Source organism: Cupressus sempervirens, chromosome 5 (genome assembly GCF_028749045.1).
Source record: "Cupressus sempervirens isolate cs-2001-9-10 chromosome 5, ASM2874904v1, whole genome shotgun sequence".
In the NCBI taxonomy this organism is placed as follows: Eukaryota; Viridiplantae; Streptophyta; class Pinopsida; order Cupressales; family Cupressaceae; genus Cupressus; species Cupressus sempervirens.
This window is the reverse complement of record NC_143122.1, coordinates 334,625,848-334,639,453: the sequence shown is the minus strand read 5'-3', so window position 1 is coordinate 334,639,453 and position 13,606 is coordinate 334,625,848. Positions and strand designations below refer to the sequence as shown.

Genomic DNA, 13,606 nt, shown 5'->3' with positions numbered 1-13,606 from the left:
ATAAAATAACACCTCCAACTAGGGTTTTAACTAATAGATGACATTTTGGCTACAAAATCCTATATTGGATAGTAGTATTATGAAGCAGTTGTTTATGGTGAAAGTGTTACAAGTTTAGGATTTTTCGACTCTAATAAGGATAGCTCTATTCCAATCTAACTTTACATCATCTCATTCTTTAGAGATAAAAACGTGGGAGAGAAGTTCTTCTCTAAGAGATTGTTTCTTTGCATGGATAACAAATATATTAACTGGATGGAGCTCTTCTTCAAGGAGAAGATGTTATAAGAGATAAGATCCATTTAGTTTTGACACATAAGAGATTAGCCAAGTACAATGTTGGAGTCCTAGTAGAGGCAAGCATTTGTAGAAAAAACCACATGAAGTTTCTGGAGAGTGCTACAAAATAGGCTAAGCTTCCAAAAGGGTCTAGGAAAAACCTCCATCTTTTCTTTTTTATTTATCGGTAAGAAGCTGAAGAAGCTGAAGCCAAGATTAATTATTTTTATTATGTCTTTTGATTAGTTATTATTAATATTTATTAAACTTGAATAGATTTGAACCCAAGATCTCCCAAATAAGAGGCTCACAATCTATTGTTGTGTTGTAGGCTCTTGCCTAGGGAAAACCTCAATCTTATTCTATTAATTTGATTTTAATTATTTTTTGAATTGCAAAAATGACTAAAACCCCAACTAAATTAGGAATAGCTAATAAGAAAAAAAATTGTTTAAAAAAAAATAGTTATAAACTTTATCTAATTTTAATATTTTTTTAGAAAGGATTAATTAGAGTTCCTTGCCTCATAAATGAATGGACAAATAATGAGCAACAAATGGCAACGTCTGCTAACCACTAAGTAGTATTTTTAAAAAGATAAAATAAAAAATTATGCTTAATTAAAATATTTGAATAAAAATTATACACCAAGAAGGAAACATTGTAAGTATTATTGTGCAATATTAATGTTGAATAGTTATTGCAACCCACATTTCAATAGTGACACATTCTACATACATCTTATTCTTAATTACTTGCTTTAAAGAAACCAAAAAATGATAATAAAAATCCCATATATATATATATATATATATATATATATATATATATATATATATATATCACATTCTAAGATTTGTTCGCTTCTATCCTAATAATAGATTTTTTTTACAACTATAGGTTTTCCTTAAGGTTTACTGCCACTTGTAGGTGAGTTGGTTTTACCTTAAGGCTTTCTCCCTTGAGGTCGTGGGTTTGACTCATCTTCGTAGTGGAGAAGAGTTGTGGGTCAATTTCCCTTATGATAATTGAGTGTCAACTACCTACTCCGCTAGCCCAAGATATAGGACTAGACTTTGCCTCCAACATGGGGGGAAATTTTAAGGCAAACAGTCCAGCCCATCTAGTGTAGTGGTTGAGCTTGAGGTCATGGGTTACCCCCATGGTCTCGAGTTTAAGACTACCCTAAGGTTTCTTGGTGTGAGTGTGTTGTGGGCATTTTCACGTGCCTCAAGGGGGACTATTTTTCCCTGCTTGCCCCAAAATGGGCTATTAGGCAGGTAGAAGAGACGCCCTCTTAGTTTTTTTATAAAAAAAAACTATGGAACATTTGTGCATAACTATGGTAATTTTTTAGCAACTACTTGGACATTTGTGCAAAAGCCTTGGAAAATTTTTAGGCGGTTGTATTACACAAGTATTGTGGAATCTTTTAAGTAGGTATTAGGTAATGCTTCTAAATGACTACTTTTTGACCCTTACACACACAACAAATTCCACATTGTGTGTCATTATTATCAACAAGCTAGAAGTATAGCTATAAGTGGCAAAGTCACATGCAAAGACAATCATTGGTTATCAAAATCTAATTTGTCATTTAAGATTTGTAAGCAAACAACTATTGATACACTTCTCCTATGTAGTTCTATAATCTTCTAATCAAATTTATTGATTTATTTCCCATAAATGTGTTTCATACAATTTCATCTCTAAGATTATGAATGATCTATTTCATCCCTATGGATTTGTGTGATGCTCATAGGGGTAAAACATCATAACTTCATGGGAGATCATCTACCCTAATACTATTTTGACCTAAGCTTGTTTAAAATCATATGATAGCTCTAAGATCAAGTTGATTTAGTTTCCAATTCCACTTGTTGAATTTGTGCCAATCGTTTGTGCCCCATTAACCATTCATTATAGTGCTCATTTCGCTCATCAACTCACAAGTATATGTTTTCCTTATTGTATTAAATCATTTTATTTTATTGAGATTCAACTACATAGTTTTAGAGTCAAATTCATTGACTAATTAATAGTGGTTCTCGTAAACGCATCTTCATGATTAAGAATGATCGTTCAATAACTTCTTGATGTCTAAGGAGAACACTTCTTGTAGAACACTATTCATGAAATTGAAATTAATGAAAATAGAATCTAAAGTATCCTAATTGAATTTCAATACATCATAGATTAATAAAATTGTATAATCTTATAAGAAACTTCAATTCCCCACACTTATAAACCTTGCCTAAATAAATACTAAATAAACCAACCATTCTAATAATAAACATCACCTAAATAAATATTCATTCCAAAAATAGATTCATTCTTTAAAAAAGTTGATCATTAAAACAAATAAATAAAGATCAACTAATAATTTGACCTTAGACAAGTGATTTGAAGGCATATTTGGAAAACTAGACACATTAGAGTATTTTTTTTTAAACTATCATCAAACAACTAGCACTTTAAAAATTTACTTTGGCATTTTTTTTTTTGGGAAAAATGCATACATTAATGAAAAGAAAAAGAATGTGCAATAGATACCAACAACTTGAAGGAGGCTCTTTCAAGAGAAAATGCCAAAGTAAACCAACAAGTAATACTTAAAGAAGCAAATCAGGTAAGATAGCTAAAAGGTAAATATTTTGTGAAGAAATCGATTACAATAACATAGAATATTTCTTTTCTCCAAGAGTACAAAGCACATGATCATTCATAATGATATGATCTCATCCATAATGGTATTGAGCATTCTAAGTAGAGAAAATATCTCTTTTCTCCAAGAGTACAAAGCACACGATCATTCATAATGGTATGCTCTCATCCATAGTGGTATTGAGCATTGTAAGTAAAGAACCATAATGGTTTTTAGCAATAGCCAACTGAGATGCAATCTAGATAATTGTGAATGTAACTCTCAATTGCTATTGTGACAATCCTCCAAGACTTTAGCAAGAGTCCATGTTCCAAGATAATATTAAAAAATAAATCATGCATAGTCAATCCTAACATCTTTCTTCAAGTGATTTTTCGTTTTTCTAAGCTCTAGGTCTTCAACAAGAAGAATATGAAAATTGTGGCTCAGCTTCAACAAAACAAAGAACAAGTGTTTCAATTTCAATGAGATACTTATGTTTGTTACACTAAAGTTACTCATATTTCAGTTATGCTATCTGATAGTAATTTTTTGGCTATTATTGGTGGATATGTGAATATGTATGTTGACATATGAGTTAGGTTTACTAGGTGTGGTTCTATGTTGTTTATGTTAAGGGAAGGGTGAATTTGTTGGTAGTGTTTTCCTATTAATGTGCTATTAATGGTTTATCCAGAGTGATGTACTAAGGACTAACCCCTCATTTTGGTTGCTTTTAATATCAAAAACATTAAAGTTACTCATGTAAATACTTACAGCACAACAATAACTTACGAAACTTTCATGTGGGAGGTCTTAAATTCGAGTCTACTTGAACTTAATGTAAACTTTAGCCTTAAATTATGAACCTTATAATAGATTTGATTTATAATGAATTGTCTTTACATTCAGCTACCTAACAACAGCTCATAATCTAAAAACTACAAAATGAAATCCCCACAAATTTTCCAATTTGAGACAATGTAAAACACCCCTTCAATGAGAAAACGGAAAAGAGCCCTACAAAATTCACAAGTACTAGGCCTAGATTGTTAAACGGCCATCAATGTTAAACACCTGTCACAACTGAGCCAAAGGGTAAATATGCAATGAGCATCACAAGTGACAGTACGGAGCTTTTGCATGGTAAAATTGTCGGCAGAGTTAATTATATCAACGTGAATCGCGATCCTTCTTGTGGACCACTAGTCTGTCTGGGAGAATCCAGACTAAATTCTCACGTTCAAGACCTTATATAATATCTCCCATGTGTGTTTGTTTCTTTGCAATGCCAAAAATGAAAGCTTGACCAATCTCTTCAACATCAGTCTAGCTGTAGTGGTATTTCCCGCCATTACTCACCTTATTAGGCCTGTAAATCAACCAAAAACCCCCCTTTTAGGCCTATAAATCAACCAAAAATCCCATTTGGGTATTTGTGAAGGAATATGGGGAAGGGAGAGAGTACATGTCCTCTGCCTTTGCTTGCTCTGAACCATGTCTCATTTGTGTGCAAGTCCGTTCAATCTTCCACTCAATTCTACAGAAATGTTCTTGGGTTTAAGCTTGTGAAGAGGCCTTCCTCCTTTGATTTCCAAGGGGCTTGGTAAGATGTTTTCTCAAGGCATCAAGTTTGTTCAATCATGGCTGCTTTTTCAACTTTTAGATTCTTAATGTTCCTTACTTTGCTGAAGGTTGTTCAACTATGGAGTCGGAATACACCTCTTGGAGTGCACTTCTGTTGATGATCTTCCCAAGAAATCAGAGATCAATCCAAGGGATAACCATATCTCTTTTCAGGTGGGTTTACTCTGTTACAGATTTCTGACTTGAAATTGTGTATAACTTTCTCATCATCAAGTATTTGGGATTACAGCATCAGTAAGTTCATGTTAAACTAAGTTATTTGTGATGATTTAGCAGGATTGGACTACATGAGCTCAACTCAATTCCCATTGAGGCATCTCTTATAAGGGATTGTTTGGTTTGGTTTGTTCATTGAAGTGGGTCACATAACCAGGCAATCTAGATTGTAAATTCATTCCTGGGAGTTTGGAGTGCATATACACCGTTCATATGTCAGTTGTCTGAGCCTTTTCAAGGAATTTTGTGGTTTATAAGGGAAGAGTTGAAGTAGTGGACACATTGATTATAACGTGTCATTTCCTATGATTTGTAGCGGGTGGTTTAGGTTGGACAGTTTATAATACCCATCTTTTATAAGCCCTTTTCTCTTAGTTGCCATAAGTAGTTTCTGATCCATCATCATTGAATTGAATGTTAGTCCAAAATCTATATTGTCATGAGATTCTTCTAATGCCTTCTTTGATAATGGATAGTTGAATGTCATCGAAATCATTGAAGAGCTTACAGAGGAGAAACATTCATTACTATCTGTAGTTTCTATGATTGGGAGCAGGTGGTTTAGGCTGGAAAGTTTATAAAACCCATCTCTTATAAGCCCTGTTTCTCGTGGTTGGCATAAGACCTTCTTAATCTGTTTACAATGATAGATCGAGTGCTGTGGAGAACGATGAATGCAAAGGCATACACAATAAAAATCTCAAAATGATCTTGTTTTTCTTATACCCATAATAAAGGGTTTTGACTACTAGATTTAATCCCATGAAGGAATGTTTTGAGTTGTGTGTTGGGAGAAATTTTCACTATTTTTTATTGTTTGTTGGAATTAATTATTATTATTATATTGTATTAAGTCTGAGTAAAGAGGATTACAATTTACCATTGTCTTGTAGACTTTTGCTTTTCTTGATGATAATTGTTGAATAGTAATAACTATTTCCGATCTCGGTGGAATGCAGTGTAGTGATGTTGAAACAATCCAGAGGAAGCTAGAAGACATAAAGATGAAATATGAGAAAAGAATTCTGGAGGAGGGAGGAGTAAATGTAGAGCAAATTTTCTTCCATGATCCAGATGGGTATATGATAGAGATCTGCAACTGCAACAAATTGCCAGTGATTCCCTTAACTCCCTTAACTGATGCTCAGGCTCCAGCTTCACTCAGATCAAGATTCCCATGGCTCAGAGCAACACCCAAAAAGGAGAGAAGAGACAGCTTCCAAGAAATCTCTTTAGTCTCCATCAATCCTAATCCACAAGAAGCAGAGTTCTCTGATTTTGGTAAATAGTCTTTAGTTCATCATAGGTTTATTTGATTTACAGTAATATAATTAATTTTATTATAAGCATCTATTAGCTTATGTTCCAAGCACAAAATCAAGCATGCAATTGTTAATCTGATTTCAAATGAATCAAATTAAAGTAATCAGCTTAGAATGTATCATTTAGAAAATATCATGTTCTTGCAGAAAAAGGCATGGCAAAAACTGGAAGCGAACGTTGTTGTTCATCAGTAGTAGCACCAAATGATCAAGATCCCGTTTTGCTTGACATAATGAACTTCTTCCTGTGAAAACCATGGCAGACACAAATTTCAAAGAAGGTCCTCTGGCATTTCAAATTCATTGCGATGGTAGATCTGCCCAAAAGAACAAGCAAGATCTTATATTTTTGTCTATATAAGACTGATTCGTATAGGCAATAATCCCTCTTATGGCGAGTGTTTATATGTTATAGTTAGTGGTTGGAAAAGAAAGCTAAGCTGCATTGTATCAGTACAACATCGTATTTGTGTGAACAGTTTTTTTGAGGTTTTTTCTGGTTTTGTAAAGAGCATTAAAGCAGCTTAGCATTTGTGGTTTTAAGTGGAATACCCAAAACTCTTGGTTGTGGGTGTCATCAGGACTTGTTAAAGTACCTGTGTAATTCATATAAATGCATAAATTGAACGATTCTGTTCTTACTCATGTTAGTGGTCATGAGGAGAACGTACATACTGTGGTGAAACTACATAAATAATAATATTAATGTTAGACGTTCTTTCATAACTGTGGGTTTGCTCATTTCATGGACAAGATTTTCTCAGAAGAGCAAAATAAAACAAAAGTTTAATTCTTGGTAAAAAAAAAAACACCTTTTTTTGGTACAACCAGTTATTTTTTATTGATATACTTCCCTACTGATATTGTTATTGACAGCACATTCCACTGTTAGCAGTACAGGGAGCAGATCCCTATGTTGCATGCGAATTGGGTGTTCATATTTATGGGGGATAAACAATTCTAGAGATGTTCTAGAAATGAATGTATAAACAATTTTGAAGATTATCTATGAATGAATGTATAAATGAGTTTTAGTAACATTTATGAAATCATTAGTCTATAAGATCAAGATTATCTCTATATCTTTTATTGGTTTAGTATTTAACCCTTCTTTAATGGAGGCTTTAAATAAGTAGAATTGTTTAAAGCTTTTAACAAATTTTGTATAGAAATAATGTGCAAGGTGGTGTCAATTTATGCTCTCCACATTGAATGAGTACATTTTATTTCTCGGAGTTTTTTTTTTGTCAATTGTGTGATTCTTTAGAAGAAAAAGAATAGAATTGAAGTAAATTATACAATATTAAAAAGTTGTTCGATGGTAAAAGTTGTGAGGGTAATAGTGAGGGTAATAATAGATTTCAATGGTACATGTGATTTTGGTGTCCATGTGATTTTGGTGTCCATATTTATAGAGAATTAGCAAATCTAAAAGATACTCTCTCAAGTCTATGATTTGACCCCTCTTTGGAAAGTGTGATGTCACTAGACTTTTCTTACTTGTTTGTTGGCTATTTGAGAGTCTAAAAGGATGTTTGGCCTTGTAACATTCATTCATTTAGTGAATGGTTAAAAATGGATTTGCCTAAAGTGAAAAATAATGTCCTCGAGAAAAAGAGTGCATAGTGTTGTCATTTTATGCTCTTTATATTGTTCAGTGATTATTGTCACTTTTGTGTACCTCTAAAAGAGTTTTTAAATATTTAATTGAAGTAAATAATAAAATGTTAAAAATTATGTGGTAATGAGAATTGTGAAGATATTGTCTAAAATTTAAATACAATTATATAATTGTGGAATGAGACAAAAATATAAAGGGAATCTCTCAAATGTAGTAGAATGTAAAACGTGTCCAAAAAATTAAATATCAAGGACAATACAAGGAGGGGACGACAACTATAAGGACAACTATAAGGATATAGTCTGAAATTCAAATACCAATATGCAATTGTAGGATGAAATCTAAATATAAAGGAAGTCTTTAAAAGGTAGTATAGTCTCAAACATATTCACAAATTACACATCAAGGATGGTGCCAATATTCTTTTTTGATGAGGAAACTTATATTCTAAGGCTAACAAAGGCTGATCTATGACTTAATTATGACTCCATGCCTCAATTGGCAAATTGACTTAATCACGATATGATGTGGCAATTGACAAGGTAGTACAAATATGGGACAACAACTACAAGTCACCAGAAATTAAACATCAATGAAAAATAATCTTGAGATAGTTAAAATAAATATTTACAATTTAATCAATAAATGAAGAAGACTTTGCAATTAAATACCCTACTCTAGCTCTATGTATCTCATAATCATATGTGATTATTTCAAATCATTTTTATTTTTTTAATAATTAGTTATCAAATAAGTCGTGCTTGTTCATCAAATATGATGACACATCAACATATTTTTTGTTAATATTTATGAAAATTCCCAAGAAAATAAATATTGAACTAATTATGTATTAAGTTATGTTTTATTTGATAAGTTACTTCTGATTAATATACTTCATTTATGTGTAAACACTCATAATCAACAATAACAACATGAAAATTATCACTGTCAATGTTATACCTTTAAAACATATTAAATGTCAATCAACAAATTTCATCATAATTATAAAAACACATCAACATTATTTAGTTAGAAGTGTCCTTGAAAAAATCATAAAAGAGTAGATTGTTAATTATACATTTAATTATCATAGTTGTATATTAAATTGCATTATTGATACATTAATACAACAAAATATGATTTTTTACTTCTAATTAATGTATTTTATTATTTTATAATCATTCATAATCAACAATAAAATAATATATTATTAAATAATGAAACATTAAATTCATCAATTTTATTCTAATTACAAAAGTAATCTTTATAACTAGATTCTTAAATATAGAAGAATTTTACAGTCTATATTGATTTTTACAGTTTTAAAAAGTGTTGTATATTTTAATTTAAATTAACATTTAGAATCCCACTCCATAGTTTTATGTTTCTTAGCTCTCTTTTATTTTGATCATAGATCTTAGCTCTCTTGTATCCTTAGTAATAAATTACAATATGTAATGTGAGACATTGATCTAAGAAATTATGCACAATCTTCTCTAAAAATCTATAACTATAACAAGTATATCTTTTCAATATACCAAAAAATAAAAATAAAAATTCACATACCATCATTATCTACACCTATCAATTATTTACGACATGACCTCACATTTTCCAATTTACATTCGTAGAATTTATTGGAAAGGTGCATCTTGTGAATGTTAAAATTATATCTTTAATAATAAAGATGTTTTCTAATTATTTTGTATCAATAAATTGAAATGTTGTGGTTTTAATGTAACATTATATATTACAATTGACTTCTTTGTATTTTCAATTGAACACGATAAGGGTTTGGAAAAAATTAAGCACAAACTCTTACATTTACATGAGAAGGATGTTAGTTGTTTGAGAGAGTCGCGACAATGCTTTAAATTTCAAGTGTAACTTTGTTTGTGAGCATTATATATATTTTATTGTATAGCCTTTGTATAGAAGTTTTGGTTCTCTAGTTCCTTTTATTTTTACTTGTAGTCTTTAATTGGTTGCTATTATTTATTTATTTATGATTCATCTTCGATCAATATGCACCCAAAAAAAAGGATTTTTCTTGTCAATTCAAAGTGATTATTTTTATCTTATCTCACAAACAAATATTTACAATTTTGAGTATTGTATTTTTTATTAGAGTATGTGTTCAAATATTCCTTCAAAGAATGTTTTTTTATATTTGTTTAAAAAATAATTCATAAGAGTCTTGAGTTTTATTAGTATTTTATTTTTTCGAATGCATAAAAAATATTACAATGATTGATTGGAATAAATAATGAAGTGTCTTTATTATCAAATAAAAATAACTCATTAATAACAACCAACCAAGATAGAGTTATGAAGATGCATAATGGAGAGTAGGAGTGGGAGTGGGAACGGCGGCCAAAATGGGGTAGCTAGGGTTTCAGGGGTAGAAGGACCAAGTAATGGAGATGGAAGTGGGGAGTCGAATGAGGATGATCGTGGAGGAGGATGGGGAGATTTGGTGGTTTCTTGGGTTGCTACATCCAAACTTGGGTTGTTGGGTGTTGAGGATTTGGGAGCTGAGGTTGTTGGGACAATGTGGATTTGGGGGTTGTGGTTATGCGACCTACGGTCTCTCTCTTCTTGGTTGTGTCTTGCTTTTAGTGATAAACCAGTCTTGGATGGCTTCAAAGCTTCCACTAGGTAGCTGGCGATTTTTTGTGTTGGCTCACACTCTATTGTTTGGAGTTGTTGGTTTCATATGCATCCCACTTCACATCTCATGGGTGCTTTTTGTGGAAGGGCCTTCTATTCTAGGGAGCCCTAAGGATTTATTTTGGTTGGTTTCTCTGGGCTCACCCTTCCCTTGGCCCTCTCATTTTTTCTAATTGGGGGACTTTGTTGGGACTCTTCTCATTTGTTTGTTGTTTTTATGGATTTCTTGGGTGAGCTTATTAGTTTGGGTCCTCCTAGGATGGAACATGATCTGCGACCTTGGTAGGCATTTGGAGTTAGGGCCAAAAAATAATGGATGATTTGTGATTCTCATTTGAAGGAAAGTTATATTTTTTCCCTTTCTTCTTTCCCTCTGAGTTATGGGGCTCTTTGTAATTTTGTCAATATTTGGAATCTATGGGTGTCCTTTGCCTAGATTCATTAATGAATTCTTCAAGGCTCCTAGCAAGAGGATAATGAAAATTTTCTAGGGCCCTTTGTGGCTCAGTCTTGTTTATGTTTCAGTGGAGGAATTTCTTTTGCTAATGGGAAATAGTGCCTAAGTTCTCAAGGGCCCTCTCTAGCTCCTTGTGTTTGGTTAAGTTCAGATCTCTTTCTAAGGGTGTTTCCTCTCAGTAGAGTCTAGTGCTTTCTTTTTTTGAGTATCTAGTGGTCTCTATGCTTTCTCCTGCATTTCCCCCTAGATATTTCTATAGAGATGAAGTCTCACCTTTGGGTGACGTCCTAGTTTGAGGATTGGTTCTTGATGTTGTCTATTAAGCTCACAACTCTTATTGATGTGGAGATATTATCTATTAATGTGGTGATATGTTATGTGGGTATTCTGGATAGTGGGTTGAACATTCCTTCTCAAATGGTCAATGCTTGGAAGGTGGGGTGGATTTAGTAGAAGGCTTTTCTGGGGATTCTCTTCCTCCCCATTATCCCTATTGAGGTAGGACTCCTTTTTATTGAGGAGAAAGGAAGTTATGCGGGGAGGAAAGTTTTTTTTATTCTCCTTTTGTAGATTTCACTTGTTCCTTCTAAGTGGTGGACTTGGAGTTTGTTGGTCTCTCCCTCCAGGTTTTTGATAGTGAGATCAACTCCTACAAAGGTGGAGTTCCTTGTGATTTTGTGGTCAAGGTAATATTTATTAGAGGGGAATGTGGTTGGGTTTCCATTAGTGATAGCACTTATCTTTGGGCGTTTTGCTCTCCTAGCATTGGACTTGTGATCCTTCCACCTCCTACTTCTATGGAGGTGGATCCCTTCAATATTGTGATAGGAAGGGAGTATGTGTAGAGGAGCATAAGAATTTTTTGGAAATGTTGACTTTAGCAGGCAGTTCTACTAGTTGTGGACCAATGGCTATGAGGGTAAAAGAAGAACAGGCTATGTGTTGCCTAAGGTTGGTTTCTAGGCCTTCTAAGGATGATTTTGTCTCCCCCTCTTTATTTCTTTTCTTCCTATGACTGGGTGGTTGTTGATAATTTTAAAGGGCTCACCTGGTTCCTTTGTTCCTATTTATGGTTTGAGAATGCATCTAGTGAGGGGATTTTTCCTATGCCAATCCTTAGCAATACAGACCGTGGTTGGTGGATTTTTCATATTTGGACCTTTTTTTATATAAAGGTAGACTTCAATTGATGTATTTATTAGATGTTTGGAACTAGGTTTTGTTAATATATTGTGTTACAATGTCTAGTATATATTGTTTTTGATAAGATAAACAGGTTTTGAAGGGTGCCTGAAACCTTGTTCAAGACTAAGGATTTTCAATGAGCGCATAGACCAAAGTCACAGCAAACAAACTCAGAACTGGTCACCCCCCAAACTAAGGGTAACCAAGGTGACAAAAAAGCCTATCACCAGCCAAAACAAACGATCCAGCAAAGAAGCAGAGCCAGATACATCACATTTTTCCCTTTGAATTAGAGCCTCCCTTGCATGATCGAAGGTTCATTTCTAAAGGAGGAGCATATGGCCTAGATTTCTTTCTATTTACCACAGTCCAACCAACCTCCACCTTGGCTGCCTCAGCAGTCCAATCCCTTGAAGAAGTAGAACGCCCAAGGGAAATCGATAAAACAACAAACTCCCTAGAAGAGCCTAAAGCCAACAGGCCACCCACTAATCCAGGAGGAAAGTCCAGAATAGGGGCAAGGGTAGGAGCAGGAACAGTGTCCTGGCCCCCAACAAGACCAGGAGGAACATCTAGACTAAGGTGGGAGAGGGAGTTGGAAGAACAAATTCCACCTCCACCGAAGAAGCATCAACAGAGGAGGGTACTAACGCTGCAAGAGAGCCATCCGAGATAGCAAGTGAGGCAGCCACCTCAGAGACCAGAGAAGAATCACCATCCCCAACGAGAGGGTCTTTGCACACAATGTAGTGATCATCTGAAGCATTCTTCCACCAAGAAGGAGACTTTTTAGGTGTAGATTTCTCAGAGGAGCAACGAGCAGCAAGGTGACTCGTCATATGGCACTTCCTACAATGGAAAGGGATTCCTTCATAATCAAGACTCTGGACCCAAGATCCAATCGGAGAAGCCAAACAAATCTTCACTGGGAGACCCTTGGAGATGTCGACCTCAACTAGGATCCGAGCATAAGTGGTGTAAAACACATTTGAAGAAGCAATATCCATAAGCAAAAAGCCCCTAAGGGCCTCCCCCACAACCTCCAGAATAGAATCCACCCAAAGGTGAAGGGGAAGATTCGGCAATTTGACCCACAGAGGAACCTTGTTAAAGGATTCTGTCGATGGGTCAAAGTCCTTGATTCAGGGTTTAGCCATCAAGGGAAATTTCTCACCCCAAGAGAAACCCCGACAAAGAATAACATTTCTGTCATCAGAAGACTCAAACTTCACAATGAAAAAACCCCTGGCAACAGGGTAAATCTGAGCTGTGCCAAAAATAAAGGGTTCCCAAACATGACCAATCCAAGCATGCAAGTCCAAAAGTGAGGGCTAGAAACCCTTGAAGCAGAATATAGCGGCTGAAGAGGAGAAATCATCCAACTGTTTAGAAATATCCTCAATAATGGATGGATCTAACTCTAGAATCAACGATTTGCCAATAGCAACTGGCACCAAATCCCTGGACCCCAAATGCACCTTCGGACCCCCAAAGCTGCCCTGGGAATCTGACCTCACATTCTGACCACCTAAAGTTACCTCATAGGTAGCAACGTCCGCATAGGA

General features: G+C 34.2%; 1 protein-coding gene across 1 annotated transcript; it reads left to right on the top strand.

The window, feature by feature from the left end:
* The first annotated feature begins 4,361 nt into the window (after positions 1-4,361).
* LOC149556061 (glyoxylase I 4-like) lies at positions 4,362-6,834 on the top strand. Its single transcript, XM_089830192.1, has 4 exons — positions 4,362-4,529; positions 4,618-4,723; positions 5,746-6,067; positions 6,256-6,834. The coding sequence occupies exons 1-4, from the start codon at positions 4,372-4,374 to the stop codon at positions 6,357-6,359; spliced, it is 690 nt and encodes a 229-aa protein (XP_089686318.1). The 5' UTR covers positions 4,362-4,371; the 3' UTR covers positions 6,360-6,834.
* Positions 6,835-13,606: the final 6,772 nt, after the last annotated feature.